This window comes from Phragmites australis, chromosome 7 (assembly GCF_958298935.1).
Source record: "Phragmites australis chromosome 7, lpPhrAust1.1, whole genome shotgun sequence".
Taxonomy (NCBI): Eukaryota; Viridiplantae; Streptophyta; class Magnoliopsida; order Poales; family Poaceae; genus Phragmites; species Phragmites australis.
Window position 1 is genome coordinate 37,794,223 of NC_084927.1, and position 24,210 is coordinate 37,818,432.

At 44.0% G+C, this 24,210-nt stretch overlaps 3 protein-coding genes across 3 annotated transcripts; 1 reads left to right on the plus strand and 2 right to left on the minus strand.

Annotated features, from left to right (window-relative positions):
- The first annotated feature begins 287 nt into the window (after nt 1-287).
- LOC133925652 (putative B3 domain-containing protein Os04g0676650) lies at nt 288-4,684 on the plus strand. The gene is made up of 9 exons (XM_062371508.1): nt 288-549; nt 1,200-1,508; nt 2,641-2,846; nt 2,956-3,084; nt 3,481-3,570; nt 3,725-3,825; nt 4,012-4,058; nt 4,139-4,215; nt 4,386-4,684. The coding sequence occupies exons 1-9, from the start codon at nt 288-290 to the stop codon at nt 4,512-4,514; spliced, it is 1,350 nt and encodes a 449-aa protein (XP_062227492.1). The 3' UTR covers nt 4,515-4,684.
- Nucleotides 4,685-8,809: 4,125 nt separating this feature from the next.
- LOC133925258 (actin cytoskeleton-regulatory complex protein pan1-like) lies at nt 8,810-10,706 on the minus strand. The gene is made up of 2 exons (XM_062371162.1): nt 9,627-10,706; nt 8,810-9,037 (listed from the first exon to the last, which is right to left on the minus strand). The coding sequence occupies exon 1, from the start codon at nt 10,580-10,582 to the stop codon at nt 9,770-9,772; it is 813 nt and encodes a 270-aa protein (XP_062227146.1). The 5' UTR covers nt 10,583-10,706; the 3' UTR covers nt 8,810-9,037; nt 9,627-9,769.
- Nucleotides 10,707-18,849: 8,143 nt separating this feature from the next.
- LOC133925259 (dihydroorotate dehydrogenase (quinone), mitochondrial) lies at nt 18,850-23,035 on the minus strand. The gene is made up of 11 exons (XM_062371163.1): nt 22,683-23,035; nt 22,009-22,091; nt 21,486-21,809; nt 21,113-21,368; nt 20,644-20,724; nt 20,458-20,565; nt 20,345-20,374; nt 20,060-20,197; nt 19,902-19,939; nt 19,686-19,785; nt 18,850-19,222 (listed from the first exon to the last, which is right to left on the minus strand). The coding sequence occupies exons 1-11, from the start codon at nt 22,851-22,853 to the stop codon at nt 19,148-19,150; spliced, it is 1,404 nt and encodes a 467-aa protein (XP_062227147.1). The 5' UTR covers nt 22,854-23,035; the 3' UTR covers nt 18,850-19,147.
- Nucleotides 23,036-24,210: the final 1,175 nt, after the last annotated feature.

A 24,210-nucleotide genomic window follows, 5' to 3' on the forward strand; every position in this document is an offset into this window, starting at 1 on the left:
TCACCTTCGCCACTGGATCAAACACAATGTATATATAACCTTATTACAAAACCCTTGATTTAACCATAGCTAGAGTATAGTGTCATTCTTAGGCAGTTAATGAATTTTTTTCCTTTTAAGCTTCCGTTCCATTTATAGAAGATTTGTTTTCCCCGACTTCGCATACAAATAAAGAATCCCCCAGACGTCTTCAACAAGGCCACGGCCGCGGCCACCTCCACCCCGCCACGCCTCTCCTTCTCTCTCTTTCACTACCGAGCCAGACACAGACGTCGTCGCTGCTCCTCATGGCCGACGCCAAGGGCTCGTCCGCCGGCGGCGCCGGCGCAGGCCACGGCGACCTCGGCAGGGCCATCCCGCAGGGGCAGTACCAGACATTCCTGGCGTCCGTGCAGTACAGGACCGCGCCGAGCGCCGCGAACGTGCACCACCAGTACCCCGCCGGCATGATCCCTGCGCCGGCGGCAATGCCGGTGCAGGTGCCCGTGCCTCGCACACCGTACTCCCCCCAGATCTTCGTGCCGCAGCCGCAGTCCCAGCCGGCCCCCGGTCAGTGCCGCCACACGTCACCCGCGCGGCGCGCTTGCTTTTTTCCGCGTTAGAATTACCTCCGTGATCGATCTTGTCATTTAGGGTTTCTTCGAGGTTGTTTCTAGGGTTTTGATGCGCGCTCGGATCTGCGTATCGACCGACTCGTGGTACCCTATCTAGATGTTGGATCCGTTTCCATCGCGGCTCCATCTTCTTTGCGGATTAGCTAGGGTTTCTGCTCTTGTTATGCTTAGCTGTGTTCGTCGATCGGCGCGTAGAGATCTGTTCTACGGGTTCAGAGCCATACTTACACACTTGTAAGATCTTCTTTGCTATTTCAATCACTTCTTTGCTATTTTGAGGAGGAGGTCACTACTGGAGGAAATTGTATGAAGTAGAATTCAGCGCCTTTTCGCATCCAAGCATCATATGAGAATTGAACTTAACATCTGTAGCCATGTAGTGATCGCTTTGATCTCTGGTAGATAAGTATGTTCTCACAGACAAATGATTAGCATTTTCCTTCAGGCGTCATGCATGTTATCATCGTCATCTTGTTATGATACACTGCCTGTCTTTCTAACTTTTGTGCTTCATATATCTTCTTCTTCAGTCATCATTTTTACTATGTTACTATTAACGTCTTGGCTTGCTTGCCTATTCTTCAGGAAGCTACCAGAGTTATTCTCCCTACGGCAACACTACATCGTCGCAATATCAAGGAGGTTTTGCGGACTGGAGAATGTACAACGATGCAATCATGTCTATCGCTCGTGCCGCCACTCCCTTCGGCGGCGGCGGCGGCAGCAGCAGCAGCAGCTATGGCTCTCATCAAAATGTGTCCCCGTCCACCAATATATGGACTAACAATTACGTGCCGAGTAACCCTTACTTCACTAACTATGGCGGCCCTGCAACAAAGGATGTGCTTCAAGCTCCTTCCTTTCACAACAACAACCACCATGAGAAAGATTCAGGTATGTGTGTAAGTATATCTGGCTTCTAATAAATGGAATATCTGCATGAGTTGACACTTTATATTGATTGTGGAGAAGAGGGACCTCGTTTTAAGGGTTTGCTTGAACTCCCGAGAATCTGAGAGAAAATGTGTGATACTGGGAGTGTGAAGCTGTTTGAGCTAGATATATATAGCTAGCCAAGTTGCTAGAAACGATTTGTCGATCACATTCCTCACTCATAACTACTATCCCTATTAATAGAGGCAAGAGGTGACAAGAAGAGTAGCAGTTGGTGAGATATGCTGAGCAAGGGCATACTGGTCTTTTTTCTCTTAGTAGATTCCTTTCGAGATCATGCCGTATTTATGATCTATGCGGTGTGGATAGTTCTTTCTCATCATATGAGTCAATCCAATCCACTTGGTCCTTTAGATGTTAAAGTAAAATCATGAGTTACTTTTCTTTCTATAACTATAAAATGAGCCTAGTGCCTCACTCGTGCGGAGGCGGTGTTTGTGTGGGTGGATGGATGGAGGGCGGAGGCGAGGTGGTTAAGTTGTGTAATGAGTTTATTTTCATATGTAGCCGTGTCGCTTGCTAGCTCCTGTAGAGACTGATTGACATGAAGATTCCAAAAACAATCCATTGTATGAATTATTTTTTTCCATATATTCATAGTGCATGTATCATTCACCTATGGTATCATAATATGCAGTAGGCTAGTCTCCAAACCTTGCATTTTTGTTAACCAAAATATCATGCATGCCATGCAACTATATATTGATGTGGACTCGGTTTAGCATATAATGGTCAGAAATACTGCGGTGGCACTGTAGCAGAGAGTACTGTAGCGTACAGTTACTTTCAGATTCGATTAATTAGAGATAAGCCACTTCTATCCTTAGTTAGTTTTGTTGATTTGAACTACATGTTGTTTAGCAGAATCTATTAGATAAGATAAAGTTGTTAAGATAAGATTTGTTAGCAAAATCTAGAAGGTTGGTAGTGGATCAGCTGTCTATATATATATGTGACATGCGATCAATAAAGTTAATCAAGCAGAAAAATAGATTAAAAAAAAAGGTTTTAGAGCCTCTAGAGAGAGGGTGAACTCATCTATCTATCTGCTACCCCTTCCCATGATCAACAACCATTTCATATATAGTTTGGAAAAGAAATGGAGAAACGACCACTCATGTATTGCTTCATTCGTTCTGGGCATCTTGTGATGCAGGTTTTGCCACAAACTTTAGAGCGACTGCACCAGTGGTACCTGCTTCACCTTTTCAACTGATGTCACCAGGATCGGCCAATTGTTCTTCTGCTCAAATCTTCCAGGAAGTCAATAATTTAGAGGTAACGTTTGGACTCTTTCAGAGTATGATGAAATAATTTCAAGTTTGCCCTTTCGAAAAAAAAAGAATTTCAAGTTCATATGAGTAGTTCTGGTATCACAATTCTCCAGGATACTTCAACAGCCTTTGGAGGCAACGAAATTGAAAGCGACAATAGCGAGGAACTGGATCCTACTCTGGCTCCAGAGATACAAAACATGAACCAGAGCAATGGAGTTATTGATGCCATGAGTAACACAGTATGTTGTCTTGTTGATTCATCACATGCTTCGTTAATCCTATTACTGCTTTCTGTTGTACAGGATTTGCATTATATAACTCCAGAAAATCACTTTGCAAAGTCATTGTTTAGGAGTAAAGACAGCTATTCGATTAATCTTTTTAAGGCTAAAGGAAATGAATTCACAATTTTCAGTCAGTTGATTCTACCTTTAATTTTTTATTGTGAAAACTATGGCAAGGAGTAGTAAAACAATGTCTTTTCTAGGTAGCTAAAATGAAGAAGGTATTACTCTCCGGTACGTTAAGACTAATTTGCTAAAATACTAGCTGAACCACACAATCATCATATTTGCAATTTAGAGTAGCTTCCCTCGGAACTAAGTTTGAGTTTTTCTCCTGCAAATCTGTCGAAGATGGTCAACTGCAGAGACTACCGTACTGTCTTGCGCAAGGACTTGACAAACAGTGATTGTGGAAACATTGGACGAATTGTGCTGCCAAAGGTAGATACTTCTCATAATTGAGCTTTACTCTCTGGTTGATGCACTGTATGCTACATCAACTATATTCCCAGCACGAGCCACAGCTACATTGCTACAAATTTAGCTATGAGTTACCAGTGTGCTGTGCAATTTCACCGTCTTCTCAATTTTGTAGAAGGATGCAGAGGCTAATCTGCCTCCCTTGGTTGAAATTGATAGCATGATACTGGAAATGGATGACTTGATGCTTCCAGCTGTATGGAAGTTTAAGTACAGGTACCTCCATCGAACTATACTGTTACTTGTTCAGAGTTTCTGACGATCACAAATTTAGGGTTGATAATTCCCCCAGAAGATAAAAGGGACGTTCACAAAGTGAAAGTCTCGCAGCTTGGAGAGTTGATATATCTGCCTCCTGTTCAGCAATTCAGCTTTGTCATGCTGATGCATTTTTTGTTTCAGGTTCTGGCCTAATAATAAAAGCAGAATGTATATCTTGGAAACTACTGGTATGCTGAACCGCGAGAAAAAGTAATTCTGAACTTCTAGGTTTCTACAGATGTTGATGACTTGCATGTTCTCCTCTCAGGTGAATTCATTAAGAGGCACAGCCTTCAAGCAGGGGACATCCTCATCATCTACAGAAACAAGAGAACCAGCAGATATGTATGTCAAAGTTCTATTCTCCACTTCCTTCTGTCAGTTACATTCCGTTGTGCATCTGATCATATCTTGTTAAAAATCAACATTCTATCCTAAAGCTGCACCTTTTTTATTTGGAAGTTATTATTTTCATTGTCCCCTTATGCTTCTATCCTCTTTCTTCTCTCTTAAAGGTTGCCCGTGCGGTTAAGGCCATCCAGCTGAGCTCCACCACGGAGGTGATGGAATGCGAGTGCATGAAGCAAGGAAACAGCAGCGAAGACTGCGGGTTCGCCGTGAGCGCTCCGACCAAGAAGACCTGATCAAAAGAGTTAATTCATGTCTCAAGAAAGCGTCGAGAGCTTCGCTTGAACTCGTAGCTAATGATCTGTTGTGAGGTTGTATCATTGAATCTGATTTCAGGCTGAACTTTCCTAGGCCTGTAGAACTGATAGAGTTCTGCCCGAAAGAAGAACATCTATTTCCTGTGTTGTTGGCAACCTATGCCGTTTCATGTAGCTTGTCTTAAATGTCTTTGATTTGTATTTGTACATTATTTCGTATTTTGGATAATGTGACCGTGGTTGTTGTACCATCATTTGGATAATTCTGGTTTTGCAGGGAATCACCAATGAGTTTGCTTGCAGTGCCGCTAGCTGTAGATATTTTACAGCTATAGTACATCTTGGTTTTCATTTCTGAAATTTTTCGCCTAATTGAAGAACACTTTGGTTGTTAAAATTTTCATGTCAAACAAACAGAGAAGAACAAAGATTGGTGAAGTCAACCATAAGATATCAAGTCGGCTCACTGTTTCGGACAGCTCGTGTTGTTGTACCTGTACATGATTGGACCAGGCTGTAGTATGTTAAATCTTTTCGGTTCAACAGGAAGGGCTAAGGTTTTGGTGGGATGTAGCCGAGGTTGGTGTGACCTAAACACCCTATTTGCACACGAGCCACATCGGCGCAGCAGCACGGAATTAAAAGTATAATGAAAAGGTTTAGGGTAGCATGTAGCATAACCTAGGTCTTGTAGCATCATCTATGAGCATATAACCTGGCTAGTGGCTATGATAGATTCAATCATCTTTGTCTTCTTGTCATCTTTCTAAGAACGGAAATATGGAGATAATTTTAGCTTGCTTCAATTACCGGAAAACTAGTTGGAGCAGAAAAGGTTACCTAGATGAAAATTTGCTCCATGACACATCTGAGTGAAGGTTTATCACCTTTGCGAAAGATGTGAAGGTTTAACATTGCTCAGTAGGATTAAGGCCCTCACTTTCTGATATAACTTGTTCATTTCTTTTGTGGATACTTATCCTATCACTGTATCTTTAATAATATTTTGTTTAAATCCTCGTGATTTCCTCCTCAGTGAGCTACGAATTTGACAATCAACACAAATGGAGTGCCATTTCAGGTTGGCAAACGGTATTCCAATCTCTGCAGGTTACTCGGCCGAGGCAGGTATATAGTACAGAGATCAAGGGGAGATGTGACACAAGTCCCAGCCAAGGTTCACCTAAAGCAGCAACCTTTTACACGCTGCAACTGCACTTGCATTTGGACTAGGGTGCCTCGATCAATAGCTGTTAAGAGAGCAAAAAGGAAAAATCTGATGCATGGTCCACCCAAATCTAATCCAGCTATTTAACTCATTACATCAACCTGACAAGGAAGAAATCATGTGGGCTACTATCACACAAACCTGGCCTGAAAACGACTACGACTACGCCTACCAAACGTACGGCAAATTCACCTAACAATTTTTTCTTTCTTTCGAGAACACATGACAACATGTCCAAAACTAGCTTTTCATCTGGGGGGCATTTTGGCAGATTCCTGTCCCTGATAACCATTTTTTCCCCTTGAGTTACCTTCTGATATATTGCTAACGATAAGTCCTTTTTCACTTGATTTGTGGACATGAACACGACGTGCTCACGAACGGGAGGAGGTCGATCGATCGGCTGAAGACGACTAGTTGCTGCTGACGGCTACGCAACACCGCGATTATTATTCCGGGAGACGGTGACAAGCTTAGCTAGGCCGGCGGCGACGGTGCTTTAGCTGATGCTTCTCAGCAACCTCACATCAGCCCCGGGCCTGATGCATCCGTCACGCCGAGGCCATTGCGCATGTACTTATCTTGCGCCCTGCGTTGTTCGTTGCATTTTGCCCCGGCCATCTCTTTCAGCTGGATAGGATAGGCGCAGCAGCCACGGCAAGTATATATACAACCAGCACTGCAGATTGCATATTTGCACTGCATTGCCCTCCAAAACAAGGTTGTGGTGAGTAGCATACATGCATATATATATACAAGCACTTCTGGGTGGTGAGTGGCATGAGGACCACAGGCGCACAAGTTCCAAGTTATCCCTGCATAAATGTTTGCAGAAGATGGAGGTGGTTGCCTTGTCACCATAACACAGTACTCTAATGTTATTGCAGGGTCAGTGGAAGTGCTGAACTACTGATTAAACCCTGTTATAGGATAATTTAAGTGTCATAATTGAAGCCTAGGGAAGGTGCTTACGGCCCTGTTAGTCTCAAACAAAAGGGTAGCCACAAACAAGGACTAGTTGTCCATGGCACAGGTGTTGCTGCCACATGGGATGTCTGAAGTAGCATGCACAACCATCTATTATCTTAGTAATTGGTCAATAAAAAAAGTCTCTTCACTCGCAAGGTCTATAAATTACCATGTTAATCTGAGAAAAAAACAAACAAAGTGTCCTTATACATGTCTATAAATTACCCAACTTTATCATTACAAAACAATTAACCCAAAGTATCCTCATACATGCTTCTCTATTACCCATCCCCACCATTAATATAAAATGAAGCCAAGTGCCGGCAAAAAAAGACAACATAATTTGATTAATACATAAGTTTATTGCACTTTGCATGCATTTAAGAGTTCAAAGTTGTAATTCAAATAATCTTTTGATGTAAATTATATTAGAAAAAAGAAAAATAGAAACTTAGCTCAATATAAGAGATGTAAAAAAGAAAAGGAGATAAGATCTGATACAAGAGTATGACCGATCTATTTATATCATGGAAAAAAACAAGCATCCGCTCAAAGAAAAAATATAACATATTCTCTCTTCCTGCCATACGAGGTAGGCCTAGCGGTTCAATTGGCTGACGTGGTTGCCCGCTTTGTAGCAACGGAAGGGTATGGATGCAATGTTAGGTGGGAGAACCTTGACACTGAGGAGGTCACAAGGCAAAAAAAAAACTCAATATAAGAGGTGTAAAAAGAAAGAAAAAGAAGATAAGACCTGATACACATTTTTGGACATCTCAATATTTATTTATGAATTTATCAATATTTAACACATTCATTTAATTATGGAAAAAACAGTGGTACTTTAATGTATGTACATAATTTTAACATGTAGACGATAGTAATACGAACATAAGTAAATTTGTTTCATATTTTTTGAGTTTTAGATATTTTCCTATGCATTTTAGATTATTTTAGCCGATTTATCAATATAACTATTATTCTTTTCGCTCTTTTTTTGGAATTTCGAAAAAAATATGTGTACGTATATATGGATCATATACATAGGCATATATATATACATACACACATAAGTACACATATACGTATCCATATATATGTACACATACGAGAAACTCACATACATAGTAGCTAAAGTACTTGAACCACTAGAATTGTTCCTATTCTTGGCCCTTTAATATATCTAATAGACTAGGGACACACACCCCCTCTCAGCCTCATCTCAAGAAAAGTAACCAGTTCATGTACAAATACAAATATTTCTCCTGCCATGTTTAAAAAAAAGAAGTCAGAATGCAAGTAGCACATTACTTTATCACAACCCTTTGAAGAGTAGTAATCAATTCAGAATGACTTGTAGTAGTTAGTGCTAACTATAACTTGTACTCGTCAGGAACTGATTCTGCTTGTGTCACTGAAAGCAATACTGCAGAGTTTTCACAGCAAAGTACGCATACGTACTACTACCCGATAGCAACAGAATATCTGCACACTGGAAGCTGAAAATGTTCTATGGGTATCATGTCAAAATCCAAACCAACAGAGACTCTCTAAGTTGATTGTCATATCAGATTTGCAGCCTTTACATTTTAAGAAAGCAGGACTGGTCTCTGATGAATCTTCAACGATTTTCACCAGAGTGATCTCGCTGTCGTTAGTCGTGTTTACATATGGGAGGAGTAGAGAAGAGGAACAGTGTGCGTGAGAGAGAAAGAAAGAGGAACAGTAAGGCAAAATCAATCCATTCCTGACAATTCACTTGCCAGCTGTATATGCATGCAGAGGACCATTCATTATATGTGTTATTTTTATCAACAGTAACACATGCACCTAAGGTTTGTTGTCAAGAATTGCTGACTGTTCACTTCAAACAAGCAGTGACTATAATACACACTGTAGCAACATTGAACACTAGCCATCTAATGACCATTCCATGAAAATAAGAAAGAATCATGGAGCAAGGTGGTAGCATGGTCATTGACCCCCCCCCCCCCCCTCTCTCTCACACACACAAAGAAACCCCATGTGGAAGCAACAGTTCATATGTATCACAAGCACGCCCACTACTTAACCAATATTAGCACCATATGAACTTGGACAATTAGCACTGTTATAATTAGTAAAAGAGCTGTAGGAAAAGGAGAGGGGAAAGGTAAGAACAAATGCCAGGCTAGCAAGGTGAACAACTGAAAAGGAGAGCCTAACAACGAAGTACCAACTCAAACCACCATTTCAGCGCATTAAGATCATCTCTAGCTACTCCCACAGCAACACCATCCAATAATCCATCCAGAACCTTCGCAGCCTGCAAATTCCAGAAAGGATGGCAACAAACTCGTCAGTTTGAGGCTTTCGGCCACTTGTTTATTATGCATTTCACTGTAGGCATCTTATTTTCAAAAGAAATTAGACATATTGTTGTGCTGATTTTAGTGCAATCAGGGGACTTACAACTTATCAGGTAAGGGATTAGTTAGTCTACATCCAATGATTTGTACAACTTTCCATAAGAATCATCGCAGTATTTTACTGAAAATATTTGCTGTTTGCCTGTACGCGCAAGGAATAGATTCAGATATTTAGATTTCAGAAACATTTTTTACTGATAATTTGGGCTCAGATTATTTCTTTTGGGCAGAGTGAAAAGAAGAGGCCTGACGGAGAAATATCCAACATTAGCAGTGAGCAGTAAGCAAAGTATGCATCTACAGTTAGATCCTAATGGGAAAGTGGACCGGACCAATTTCTTGCTTTCTTACGGAAAGTAGCCACGCCAACGCATCGCCTACCTCCGGACACGCAAACGACAACTCATTCCGACCAATTAAGCAGTGGATTAATCTTAAGCAAGAAGAAATAATTTACTGTTTCACCGAGAAGAAGAATTAATTTACCTAAGCATGGCGATTTGATTGACCCGCCTCCCTCCGCTCCGGCGATCTCTTCGGCGGCGACACCAAGAAAAACCAAAGATGCATGTGTGTATATACGTATCGCACGGCTGCGATGTGGGAGGGTGGATCGGATCGGAGGGCGTCTATTGCCGCCCGAAGGAGTGGCGGTTCTTCTTTATGAAGTCGTCGAACCGCCGGTTCATCTCCTCCGCGCCAACCGATGGGTCCCGCGCTCTTGGCGGCGGCGGCGGCTGCTGCGCGGGAGGGGGAGGGGCAGGCGCTGGCGCCGCGGGCGCCGGGCGCGTCTTCTGCATGATGGCGTTCCACGTGGCGTCCAAGTCGTCGTCCCCCTCGCCGTCGAAGTCCACGGTCTGGGGCGGCAGCGAGAGCTCGCGTTCAAGAACCGCGTGTTCCTGCGCTGGCGCGACGCTCCGCCTCGCGTCCACTAGGTAGGATGAAGGGGCGGAGGAGGCGTCCTCGTCGGACTCCGTCGTGACGCAGGACTCGCCACCGCCGGAGTCCGGGGAGAACTCAGGCTCCAGGGGTTCGTCGTACCCGGCCGAGGAGTCAAACTCTTCCTTGGCCCTGACGGCAGGGGCGGCCTCCTCGACGGCGGGGACAGCAGCCGCCGGAGGGTGCGGAGTGTGCTGAGCGACCGGCCAGGGGTCCCTGTGGTGAGCCTGGGCCTGGAAGTGCCTGTGGTCGGAGAGCTTCCAGATGACGAGGATGATGAGGTGCACGGTGACGAAGAGATATGGCGGGGTGAGCCAGAAGCGCACGATGGCCCACACGCGCGGGAAGACGGCGCCGGCGACGGACACGAGCTGCGGGACGGCGAGGCGCGCGAAGGAGGCGGCCGCGGCGAGCGCGGCGGACGCGAAGGCCACCTTGGCCGCGAGCAACGTCGACGTGGACATGCCTGGGCCGCGGTGCCGCGAGGCGTAGCTGTATGACATGGCGCGGGGCGCGAGCGGTTGGATGCTGGGCGGGGAGGGAGGAGGTGGGTCGACAGCGAGGAGGTGTCGGCGTGGAGTAAGGAGAGGAAGGGAGTAGGGGGGAGCGGGTGCGCGGCTATTTATGTGTGAGGACGGCGCCAGAGGCCAGCGGGGGTTTTTTTCGTGAGCTTACAGACCAGTTCAGTGGTATTTTATACTTTTTAGTTTTTAGAATAATTTTTAAATATATTAGACGATGAGAGCTTAAAAATTCAATTTCTTATAATTAACAATCACTTTATTTGAGTTTACCATAAAAAATCGTTAGAATATTGTTTTCAGTCACGAAATCACTTTACTAGAGAATTACTTTTCTAAAAAAATTTAGATTAAGTAGCCCTCTACTAAACAGAGTTTGCTCTCAACTGAAAACATGCAGCAAATTTAAGTCAGATTCCTGGTGTGCTTTCTTCTTTTTTTCGGATTTGTAATATTATCACTGAAGCAAAAAAAAACTTTGGAAAATCAATCGAGTATTTACGTCTGTAGATTTCCTTGAACATGCAGCAAATTTAAGGAATGTTTTCGACCTTTCTCAACTCCCAAAATGGTGCAGTAGTTAGCGCGTACTGTAGAATTGCAGTAATTGACAGACTCTGAGTGCTGTCGAATTCGACATTTACGCAGGGCTCCGTTTGTGATTGCAAAGTGAAGGAAAGGGATCCATGGGAGCGACCGACCTACCGGTGACCGATGGTGAGGTGAGTGGATGTGCGCCATAGCTCAGCTTCACTGCTGGACTTCGCTGTTTTGAGTAATCATTTTAGTTGTGTGCTTTCTGGCCAATCTATCTGGATTATGCAACGCTTCCTTGCTCTGGTGTAAAAACATAATCCTTCAAAAATAATGAAGGAAACTGGCAGTACAAAAAATTACTTTTCTTTTCTTTTCCGCACACAAGCACTGTTCTCTTCTGACCAGTAGAGCAATCTCATAATTGGATTTCGGTGCTTCAGAAATCTCCAAACCTGACGACGCAGGCATCAGTATCAGTTCCCCGATCCTCGACTACGCTTGGCCATGGCCTCATGGGGACTGGGAGTGTGTACACACGGCAGCTCAGTCTGTGGCAAGTCAACTCCTTCGCTAAACAATGCATATCCTGGATCATTGCAGTACATTGGCAGATCCAGATCAAGCGAGCAGGTAAGGCTTTGGGGGTGAGATTTTCGTTGCGAAGAGATTCTCGTTTCTTTCAGCGTTTTAACAGGTTTTTTTTACGATTTTTTTCACAACAGGATTCTCGTAATCATTCCCTTCAGAAAGATATTCTCTCTACTTTCTTTCACGATTTCTCTCAAAGAGAAGTTGTTGAAGATGAGAGAAAATAAAGTGAATGAGAACGGAAAAGAAAATCGGGAAAAAAAATAAAATAAAAAATATATAATTAGGGATGGTTTAAGCATAGTCAAAGGCCAAGGTGCCAGGAGGACAGAACAAGCAGAGCAGGTGGAATTTTTAATCATCCTGTCTTTCACCTCACCGTTAGTACTAGCAGATTTAACTAATCACTCATCAAATGATCAGATTTTACATCTCAAAAAAGTGACCAGATTTTACTTGGATTAGCAGCGGAGCAGGAGTGCAATTAATGCGGTCATTAGCTAGCATAGATTTGGACTTTGGGCGGACAGCGGGTAGAGTGGAGTTTTCGCTTCTCCTTTCTTCCTGCCGCTCAGCGGTGTCGCCTCGTCGGACGCCGGCGCCCACCAGTGATCAACGTGACCTTGCCCCGCCCGCATCGATCGGCCCAGCGGCGAAAGCGATGGAAACGTCATCGCGCTCGCCGCTGGGGCGTCGCGGCGGAGACCGAGGTGCTGGCTGCGCGCGCGCACAGTTCTCTCGCCAATCCAGAGGGAGAGACATACCGCGCGTGTCGCGGCAATGGGGACGACAAGTCGCACCGAGATGCATGCCGACGACGAGGATGGGCTCCGGCAGGTCGGCACGGTCACTGAGCAGAGACGCAAATCACGCTACTGCAGAGTGAATTGCGATACACTAGGTTAGCTAAGACTCCATGCTGCATTCATTATATATGCTGGAATGGGATGTCACGTCGAACCGTAGCTGTCTGCATGCATGTCTCGTCGAAACATCAACGGGCCAAGAGCGACGCATATGAAGCTGAAGCTGGCCATGCAGGTTGATCGCGACCTGCCTGCCTGCCTGCCTGCATTCATCGGTACCGGCGACGAGACCTGCCGACGTGAACCCAAGGCGTATGAATTAATTACGTCGCGCGCAGTCTAAATCACGTGAGATTAGCTGAATCCCAGAATCCCAGCATTAACAACGTAAGCAAACGGGAGAAGCAAGCTTTGTACGTTCTCTAGCTTTACCAAATTAAAGGTAGATCGATCAGACCAGATGGTCCCTTAACAAGGGACGAACAATTAAGCGTTCGTTGAAAATAAAAAGATTTATTAGCTCTTATTATTACATCAAATTAATACAATCGTATATTAGTCATCTCAATCTCTGCAGCCAAACAACAAAACACAACAAAGACGCTGATGCAAAAGTAAAGAAGAATCGAACATGCTAGAAACACATCGTCTCAGCTATGGTTATTATGCGGAGTCTAGACTGTCAATCATACCGGCTGAAGAGTTCGTGGAGTTTTATTCGCCATGGACAATCTTCTTAATGAAATGCGCATAAATCCTCAGCGTGTTCTAAAAAAATCAGCGTGGCCAATCATACGTCCTACGTTCTGAATCTGTAAGGTTAAATCTGAGACCCGATTCGGAATATAATGCAGGAAATTTTACTGGTTTACAGGGGATATCGATTAAACTATCTCTTTTGCATTCCAAATGGGCCCTTGTTTGTTGAATTAATGATTGTACCTCACGTTGTTGTAATTAAAATCCAGAAAAAAGCGTAAATAATTATACTATAGTGCGAGATAAAATACCCACTTCCCGTTCGGAAAATAATCAAGTATTTTATTTACTTGCTCCATTTTTAAGAAAAGAACACTCCCTGTCCATGCATTGTTAAACTAAAGCATTGTTAGTGAGGGGTTTGTTAAGGTTAAACAATGTTCCAAAGTTGAAGCTCCAACCTTAATCACCCAAGTTTGGTTCCCTTCCGTACAGTCCAGTTCAACACAAGTGGCTTTATTCCTTGCTTCTCCTAAAAAATATAGCACTACCTGATGCAGCAAATAAAGATTGGACCATACTTGCCGCGCATCATTCGATCATTATCTAATCCAAGAGTAAGGTATAGTTAAACTAATTATATTGCTTCAAACTATCCGATCCACTGACCTCAATTAGAGGTGTGGATTATGGAATTCGGTCCATTTGCAGTTGAATAAGAGTTTTTTTTATTTGAGAAATCCAAGTACATATAAAGATATATGCACGTACACACTTATACCATCGCACGTACATACTCAAACAATGCATATTGAAGATTAGAGGCACATCGTCTACCATCAGAAAAAATATCCTTTTTTTGATACACAAAGAGTAAACCTATGATTTGATCTCTGGTGGTTAAAGGGTACAACCACTCCACTAACCAACAAATCCAAAGCTTGGTTCTCACAATTGAATAAGAGTTAGACCATAATTAATACAATGTTTCAAGAACTGCAATGCTTTATTATTTGTAGGCACTTACGTACGAGGCATTTCTTATAATGTCACCATGGTCAGGAATCCATTTTTAGTACCTGTTTTTCTCAGAACACGTTGTGAATCCATTTTAGTGTTTTTCTTTTCCTGTCCACTTGTAGAGTCAGGTTGGGTAACAAGACCTGGCCCTCTAGCAGTCACCTCAATTTTGAACGCGCATCATTTTCAAGTTCAAATCTGAAATTGTTTGGAGGGTGGTTTTGCATCCTGATCAGTTCGTGATGGGCCCCTGGCATACATCCCCATCACTTGAGCGCAGAGCAACAACTAAAACCATTTTGTAAAGTGGATGATGGTGGGACTCTTATCTTCCCAATGGCCGGTGCAATCGTGCATGGCCTGGCCCTTCTCTTTCCATCTTCTTCGTCTCCTCCTTTAGACTTTTGTTATCATCATTACCATTCACTAATCCACCCCCAAATTTCTTATGATGAATTTCTTCTACTCCTGCCTGCTGCACTGTGGAACTGTGGTAATGGGAGAAAATCTAGGTGAAAGTGACCGCATGCCAATAGATCTCTTCATTGCAAACCTCCAGGATAAGCACGGCTCGCTGAAATTTCTGTGCACTGCACTTGTGCATTCAACAGTCAAAGTCCTGGAATTGCAAATGCGAGTCGGGCCCCTTGAGGATTTGCAGGCCTATAAAAACAAGATTTTTGCCACGGCCGACATCTCTGTTACACTGTTTGTTCTGTGTTGTTTTGAAGATCGAATCGGATCCTCCATAATGATAATTTAGCGCTATGATTAGTGCAAGAAATGCTGATGCTTAGCAAGCCCGGCCCCGGAAGAGAGCAAGCAGAGCAGTCGCCCTGGCCCTTAAAACCCGGGGCCCTCGGTATTGATATACATATATACTACTTGTAACTTAATAAAATACAACCGTTCAAATTCTAATCAACTAAAGGCTATAGTTACATGATATTGTATGGACTTTGGGCTTTGACAGGCCTAAAAGAAGCAATTTTGCTGCTTTGATTCCTTCACAATAGCCTAAATTAGTAATCCTCTCGTGCACAGAGACAATGGTGGATCCAGCGATTCGACGGAGCTTAAGCGAAGTTATATGTTGTTCGGCCTATCCATCTCTGTCAAGCATCATCACGTTGGCTAGCCTTTTGCCGCTGCTGTGTAGGAGCCCGAGCAGCACCTAGGGTCGTCGGGCCCTGGATCCGTCAGTGCGCAGATAAGTTGATGAGATCATTTTCTCTCGTACAGTCATGTTCTGATAGGTGACTTAGTGAATTGGCAATGGTGTTCGCCGTTTACAGACCCTAATTCGTCTATTTTTATCCCCTTGTTTTTCTCTTAAAATGAATATATGCCTAATGTCTGACATGAAAAATGATCATCTTCCTCCCATTGACAAGAAATGCTGGATGCTTAGACGTCAAGATGCTGCCGAGAAAAAAATTCATCCATGCAATTGCGAGGTCAGTGTCATGGTCTCTTATTGGTGCAGTGGACCGAATAGAGAGGTGTGGCTGGCCTGGCCCCCTTTGCTTGGCCGGCCGTGATCATGTGTGTTTGATTCCTTCCTTGCCCTCGAATCGCACATTGGCATTGGCATGTGGGGTTGGCTAAGCTAATCATTCACTCCCCAGCTTTACTACTAGTCTACTACCAGCATCTAGAATGCTGCTGTTGGATTGTGAGCATTATTAGCCTATGGTAATTGGTAATGCTCGACGGAGTTTGCGTGAAGCAAATCACAGAGACCGGGCGGCGCACAAGAAAAGAAAAGAAATCGCAATCTTGTACAGCTGAAATCTGATCAAGCAACTAACAGTCCAGCGTCTCAAGAAAAAGGGGGAGAAAAGCAATATATATACATACTAGTGATGTAGCATTGTGGTCCACGTTTGCATTGCAGTGACGACGGCCCGGTAAGGAGGTGGCATCTGCCCGTCCGGAGCCGTGCCACGCGGTGAACTCCGGATACTTAGTGTGTGATTGGTTGCCGGTATGACTCTTATCCGCATAGATTATATATATAGAGAGAGAAGAAACATGTTGATAGGTCATATCTATTGAAAAAAGAGTGTTTTGTTAGTTGTATTAGTCTAAATAGATTGAACCGAGTTTCAATTTGGTTGAATTTGAGACCATACAAGTAGAGTTAAGATTGTAATTGTTTATACGCATGAAGATGATTTTATGACACTGATGAGTGGATCAATCTATAGGAGTCTGTATCCGCAAGATCAGTCTTTGAGGGAACTCAATTCAAGCATCCTCTCTAATCAAACTAAAAACATATATTTATATCAATTAAACTAGACTAAAATAATATATATAGATAACTAAATATATTTATCTCTAAGATTATATCGATTCGGATAGACCAACCTCCTATGTGGCAACCAATAAGCCCCTTAGGTAGCGGTAGGAGTTGGAATTGTGCGCGTGTTGGGCGATCGCTGTCCGTCCGTCCCCGCACGCGCACAGCTGTGGAGCACAATCCGTGTCGCCAGTCAGTCCACTAGCGACCGACCAGGCAAGCGTATAGGGCCGGTGCCCAACGCCAAGGCCACGGCATGTCTGCTCCGGTCGCACTCTGGGTCTCGGCTCTTCGACGTGCAGTGCATGAATGTACTTGTTACGCTTGCACGTTGCTGTCTGGAAGAAGCTGTTTCTTTTCTTATCGTTCCAGAGTGTCTGAAAGAAATCGGGTCGACCGTCGACACTTACCCCTCGTCAGAGTGCAGCGACAAAGGAAAGAAAAGGAAACGGCACGACTTGGGCCATCAGGTCGTCAACCTTTGGACGATGTTGTCTCGAAGAAGAATCTTGCGCTGCTGCTGCTGCTGCTTTCTAATCAACTTCTTCATGGTCTTGTTAGGTTACAAGTGGTCACGTACGAGTACTACAACAGACGCCTTTCAGAAGAGTCAGAGGAGGCGCTTGACGAGTCCCTCGGCGAGCAGCGTGTACTTGCGCCCATAGTACCCGACGCGCCGCGTCGGGGCTCGGGCGCGCAACCAGACGTGGGAGCTCGCCACACGTGGAGCTCATCCACGAGCGGGCTACGACAAGCCCGTTGAGCGCGCAGCGGCGTAGTTGAGTCCGATACGGAGGGAGTAAATTTTATATGATTTTTTTTATGGAAGAATTCTATAAGATTCTGATCTAAGTTATATATCTTCTAATCTAATGGTTATGTTGAAGAGGAGAGAAAGTGAGGAGATACGTGTTATCACAGAAGATGATGTCTTTCGTAAGATCTGATCCTATAGAATTTACTTCCGGACGCGGATGCCACCAGCGCGCTGATAGTGGGGTCCATCATAATTGGCCCCATGAACACGTCCCTGTTGAAGCGGACCAGAGCCATCATCTTGGCTGCGCAATTGTCGCCCACAGCTAGGTCCCCGAGCTTCACCTCCACTGTGGCGAACATGCCATGCTGCCACAGCACATGTTGGAGCCGCGGGTTGAACCGGCCGACGGACAGCAGCTGCATCTCGAGCTCCGCGAGGAGCGCACGGGTGGTGTCTACCCTGTCATCGGAGCACCGCAGCGTGGCCACGAGGCGTGCAATGGTCTCGTAGCCGATCCACGCCTGGATCCCACCGGCGACGGCACCGTCCACGCGCGCGATCTCCTTCTGTGCGGCGTGCCGGTAGCAGCGCGCGTGCAAGGAACCAATAATCTCGCCTCCCTTCCCAGGTCCGCACAAGTCAACGGAGCACGAGAGGCTCTAAACAGGTAGAGGAGACGATGCAGGGCGGAAAGATTAGGGTCGCCAGCGAGGAGGCCGTCTCCGCAGGCGCCATTGCCACTGCCGTCCTCACCGCGAGCCATGCTGCCGTTGTCGTCCCCGCCACCGCCACCATATGAGGGGAACGGTTTGGGATTCTGTTTTGGACCGAGTGCAATAGGATCATTTTTAGAGTGTCTGACATGCTAAATAGTATGTTGCAAATGATAACATCACGGCAATGACATGCTAGTGGTATATATTGGAAACGAACTTTGTTGATGCCAAATCATGAATTGATGTGATTATCGATGGCGTAGGGTCCATTTAAGTAGCAACAACAAACATGACATCTTAACAACCCTGGAGATGCAGGATTCGATTCATGCACATGCAGCAGGGATGATCAATTCATCTGCGCATGATAGAGTTCATGATGTTTTCTTAGACTTGCAAACAGGCACATTTCAAATGAGCTAACAGGGGAAGTGCAGATGCAAATCATGATACAGATATTTCAATCCGATAACTAGTAATACTAGAACAACTCAAATATCCATTTTTTAACTCCAGATACGCTAGTTGAGCGTGTAACGAAGGATCAATTACGATTGAAATGGATAAAAAAAATGATTGAAACTGGTTCGCTCTGTTTAAGATACTGCTTACACAAAAACCAACAAAGATGTGATTGGAACCAACAGAAAATTACTGTTAAGACATTCACTTTATCAGTAAGTTAGGAAACATAATACAGGCTTGCTAATACAGTCCAGTCCAGATCAATATCTGATTCAAATATATAAATTTCTGGGAGAATTGAAAAACTAAGTGCGAAGTGCATTTCAGATATTCATGGAACTTTAAAACTGTCCTGATGCATAAAACAATGCATATCTGTCAAAAGGGCGCCACGAAATATACACATAATTTAACCAAAATTTGTTGTACAACTTGCTTAAACACAGGCAATGAACAACCAAAAGTGATGTATCAACTTTTACTAAGGTTAACGAGTACCACTCGCTCAAAAATGTTTCAACTTGGTATTTCTTTTCAAATACCAGCCAAATGAAATTGGCAAACATGCTTACAAAAAGTTGCCTGCTTCTCAACGAAATTATATGAGATTGACAGAATGATTATTGAGGCCTTCTCAGAAATCTGCTAGGTTCATCTGAAATCTGCCCCGACTGCTTCCTGAACAGATTTGAAACCATCTCTTTCCAAACATTCTGCTAGCTCACCCTGAACATATCAAATAATCTATCAGTATCAAACTCGGAAATGGCTCCTTAGTAAGTAGAAGGAAAAAAAACTATTTCGAGCTGGATAGCCTCATTTCCAGTGAAAAGTGAGATACAGGTTTACTCTGACAAAAAGAAAACTCCCTCTGCTCCTTTTGATTTGTTTGTACCTTAAAATCACCCATGTTTTGCATTAATTAAAATTTTGTTTCTCTCCTAAACCACCCCTATTTAGCCTTGTGGCCAACGAATAAAGAGATGTGAATCTTGTAAAATACAGCACACATTAGATGAAGTAGATCTTGTAAAATACAGCACACATTAGATGAAGTAGAGGCACTTTGGGAAACTGTAGCTATATCTCTTCTTGGAATCCAATAATATTATTAACTACAAAAAGGAGGGGGTAGTGATGTACTGCAGCCTGGAAGCTTCATATGTAACAAATGTGTTTAAGTTATAACCTTTATTCTGGGGATAAGAGCTGGACCACCATAGGCAAAGGCAGTGTAAAGTTGAACAAGTGTAGCTCCAGAACGGATCTTCTTGTATGCATCCTCACCGCTGTAATTACATGCATAACTTTGATTGAAATTATGTACGTTAAAAGTGCAAAAAATCATCGAAGTAGATAGTTCGACGAGGTCGTCCCGATCAGTCCCAGCGAGAAATCACATTACCTACTTACACCACCACAGCCTATGAGGGGAATCTTGCCCTGCAAGAGATACACAAGGGTTGTTCATGAACAAGGCTCCAATGAACAGCTATTTGAATAAAAATATGCTTAAACAAAGAGATATAGTTTTCAAGAAAGCAACAGGGGCAACACACATACCCGTGTAAGGATAAACATCTCGCTGAGAATGTTAGTAGATAAGTCAAACAAAGGCTTTCCACTTAATCCACCGGTTTCCTGAGCCAATGGATGTGTATCTGCAGGAGGTGGTCTGGAAACTGTGGTGTTGGATATAATCTGTGTGGTCAAAAACATCGATAAAAATAATGAGCAAGATTAGCACAAAATCTGGATGACAGAAGTGCAAAACTGGTATGAAAGTTATATAAGATTATGCTAGTTGGTGCCATAGTAAAATCAGATGTGGAGGGATTGTCAACCTACCAGGCCATCCAACCTAAGAGCAAGAGCAACCTGGAAAACAATAGGAAAAAGCATAAGAATCTCAATTATCTGATGGACATGCTTGTAGAACAAGGCTAAGTTCAGTATGTCACTGCAGCAATGTCCTCAAGATCCTGCTTAGACAAGTCTGGTGCGATCTTCACAAGCAATGGTGGAGGACCATCTTCAGCCCACTGCATCTCATCTCGTGCAGCTTGCACCTGCGCATCCAATGTAGGTCATACAAATCTCCCATGCAAACGTAGAGAAGATGCACTTCAGTTAAAACAGCTACACACCTTCTTCACAAGATCTTTCAGTTGTTTTCGACCTTGCAATTTGCGAAGACCAGGAGTATTTGGGGAAGAAATATTTATGACCTGCATAAAGAGTAGGAAAGCAGTGTCACAATTACACAAGGTCCAAACATCCTGTCCACCCAGAAATGCCATCGAACTTCACAATATATCATGTTTTGAGCCACAATGACATAACTAAAGTGTACTTGAGTTGCATCACCTCTCTTCTACATCATGCACTTGCTACCGTTCAACCAATGGACAAAACCAAGACTAAATTGAAAAAAGAAAACATTCGACCATTCTGTTTCTCCATTTGATAGGCCACACCAAATGAGAATGCATAATATGAATAAATGCAAAGCTTCTTATTCTAACAACAGTATTTATCTGAACCTACAGTCCATATGAAATCGGAGGTACCAAAGCTGTAGTGTGAAGTTATCTTGTAAACGGAAAGGATTAATACCAAGTAATCAGCATATTGTGACAATGTATGAACCCCTTGCACGTAATCAGCAGCAGCATCTTCACTAGTCTTGTTCTTGCCGAGATTGACTCCCAAGATTCCAGGTCCTGCTTTCCCTCCTTGCTTTACGTCACTGGTTGAGGGAGACGTGGAGCTCGAAGTTTCTTCCATCTTCCGCTTACCATGTTGTGCCCCAAGACGCTTAGCAACTACTACGATTCCTTCGCTATTGAATCCGCATCGATTGATTACAGCACTGAAGAGAAAGCAAGAAAACAGCAGCATACGAAACTACTTAGTAGCATTCTGATTTTTTGGGAACTTGATTGGCATGGAATAGTTTGAATATCAATAACGAGACACAGATGCTTACCCATGCTCTCTTAGTCTATATATTCGAGGCTTGGGATTTCCCTCTTGAGGAAGAGGTGTCACAGAGCCAACTTCCACAAAGCCAAATCCCATACCTAAGAGACCTTCAATTGCCTCAGCATTTTTATCAAAACCAGCGGCAAGACCAATTGGATTTGCAAACTTCCTTCCCCAAACCTCTAGCCCAAGAACTGGTGGGTCAGGTCTTTTTTCTCTCGGAACAAATCCATGGGCAGCAGCTTTAACAGCCAGACGATGAGCAAACTCTGCATCTAGCAGTGCAAAAAGTGGATTCACAAGTTCTGTCGACTTGAATAACCAGCCACTACAATCAGCAAGGGTTTAGCAAAGGCACTTAGTCAATAATGATGCCAAATAATTTTGCGGCTAATGAACTTTTAAAAATACCAGTTAGCACAAATTTTCAAGCACATAAGGGGGTACTCACGTAAGTTAGAAATATTCCAAACAAAATTAGAAATAGTACTAGAGAAGTAAATGGTCAAGAACTTAATATAATGTACCAAAACTTGGCTTCATCGGCGGTACTCACGTAAGCACCTCCGGCAATGGCCAACCCTATCATGGCCCCAGTTAAAAGCCTCCCCTGCCAAAGTGATAAGAAACACAAAACAAATTAATGAAGCAAAAAAGGGGAAATAGCAGTGAAAAAGTCAGTCCGGAAATCAAATTCAAACCAATGATCGAGAGCTCACAAGATCCTTCACAAGCAATTAGTTCATCAAGTTTTTTTAATTGATTAGTAATGCAGGCAAGATCACATTTTTCGCAACATATTCAATATCTAGAATAAAAGAGTCCTCCGTCCACTGTTGTTGTGAAAAAACATTACAAATCAGAGCTTGTCTTGGTATTACATCATGTCAAGACAGATTGTAAATAACTGTGGTAGAAAGGCTTAACAAAAAGACATTTTTCCTCATAGACGAAGCACGTTAAGGAGGCATGAGGAGACATGCAACGAATCAGCAGCCAAGCACAATAAGTAAAAGTCGCTAAAGGTACTAAGAAGCAAATAAGCAGCACGCCGCCAACAAACTCAAAAGCCATCACCGCATGCTACGTCCGGCGACTTTTGTGGAGAAAAGCAACGGGGGATGAGCTCAGCAAGATCAATGCATGTGACGTGTATGTCCAAATGCCGAAGAGAGGGTGGCGGCGGTAGCGGACGCGTTACCTTGCGGGGCGGCGGGGGCACCTTCTTCAGCGCGGCTGCCTCCGCACCGGACGCTGAGGCCGAGCTGGCCGGCCGCGCGGGCACTTCGGATGCGCCGCGCCGCGCGGAGCCGCGCAGGAGGGCGTCGCGGAGGGAGCGCCGCCACGCTCGCACCACGGCGGAAGACGACATGTGGAGGGCGGGAGGGAGACTAGGCGCGCGCAGGGCGGGAGGCGGTGGAGCGCGCGAGGAGGGCAGCTGCGGAGCGCGGTGGCGGCGATGTGGGGGACGGGTCGGCGTAGGGAGCAAGCAGGAGGGGAGGGCTTGAGCGGGCAAGGAAGAGACTCGAGTTGGGTTGGGCCCAGATTTGTGATTTCGCGTATCTTGGCCCAGGTCGGCATGGTATGCAGCAGCAACTCTTTTTTTAAAAAAAAACTAGATAAACGTCATGAGTTAAAAAAATATATATAAATATTAGACATGTTTATATAAGTATAAACTCAAGGTATATAGATGTTAATATGTCATGAGAGTACCGCCAAACAAACACGTCGAGAGCGATACCATAGATTGATTTTAGATAGATTAAAAAAGAATGAGGAGATTATTTGCTATCTTTTCTCCTAATTTTTTCTTTATTCTCATTAGTAAAACCGACCTTATATTCATATCCGTAGTAAGTAGCGAGACGGGAGATTGGAGGAAGAAGATGAATAATAAAAATGAGTAAATTATTTAAATTTTAAAAGTTTTTATTAAGATAGAAATAGAGTGGGGAAATATGACGTAAGAATTAACTTATATTTTATATGGTAGAAATTTCACGTCTTGGATTTGGCCAAGATTTGTGATTTCTGATCAGGTCGTTAGAAGATTTGTTAACGATGCAACTCAGGATACACACACCCTACGCACATGCGTGTGTAAGGATACGTACACGTGTGTAAGCATATATGCATCCCATCATGCGTGTGTAAGCATGCCTTGGGGGCGTCCGCTATGGCGCCCGCGCAGGCTTCTTGTTGGGCGCTGGCCGCCGGCCATGAGAGAGAGAGAGTGGGCCAAGTCCTGGAACCTGTAGTCTTGGGCCATAGCTCAATCGGGGACGCACATCTTAGAACTGACGTATTAAGATAGCATGCCTCTGAGTGGACCACGGTCAACAATTTTTTTAATCAGTCCCTCATTTGAATAGTGATTATTATTCACGATCCAAATATTTACCCAAAAGCTAGTGGCCTCAGCCCCCGCGTGGCCTTTTTTAGTCGTACTCGACGATAGGTATGCACGTTGAACGGCCTTTACCACACGTTGTTGCAGCTGTCGGGCTCTCTGGCTACATGGTCGCTCTAGTTTTCTGCCGCTCGGTCTTCTCTCTTTGTCGAATATATCTATCTCCCTTTAGATCTGGCCCGCGGGGAGATCTAGCGCTCGAGGGCTTTGGAGGTGGTGTGCTCTTATGTGGCTGGTGCCCGTAGCGGTGGCGGTATGATCTCTGTCGGGTTACTATTGTAGCGGATGGGTCGGTGGAGGTCAGGGTAAAAGCCTA

Excerpts from the sequence above, each read along its gene's own strand:
- LOC133925652 (XM_062371508.1), top strand. The coding sequence starts at position 288 with ATGGCCGACGCCAAGGGCTCGTCCGCCGGCGGCGCCGGCGCAGGCCAC. Across the intron at positions 3,085-3,480 it reads TTGATGCCATGAGTAACACA|ATGGTCAACTGCAGAGACTA; the intron begins GTATGTTGTCTT and ends AATCTGTCGAAG. Across the intron at positions 4,216-4,385 it reads ACAAGAGAACCAGCAGATAT|GTTGCCCGTGCGGTTAAGGC; the intron begins GTATGTCAAAGT and ends TCTCTCTTAAAG.
- LOC133925258 (XM_062371162.1), bottom strand. The coding sequence starts at position 10,582 with ATGTCATACAGCTACGCCTCGCGGCACCGCGGCCCAGGCATGTCCACG.
- LOC133925259 (XM_062371163.1), bottom strand. The coding sequence starts at position 22,853 with ATGTCGTCTTCCGCCGTGGTGCGAGCGTGGCGGCGCTCCCTCCGCGAC. Across the intron at positions 21,810-22,008 it reads GCCGATGAAGCCAAGTTTTG|TGGCTGGTTATTCAAGTCGA; the intron begins GTACATTATATT and ends TGCTGATTGTAG. Across the intron at positions 20,375-20,457 it reads ATCTTGAGGACATTGCTGCA|GTTGCTCTTGCTCTTAGGTT; the intron begins GTGACATACTGA and ends ATTGTTTTCCAG.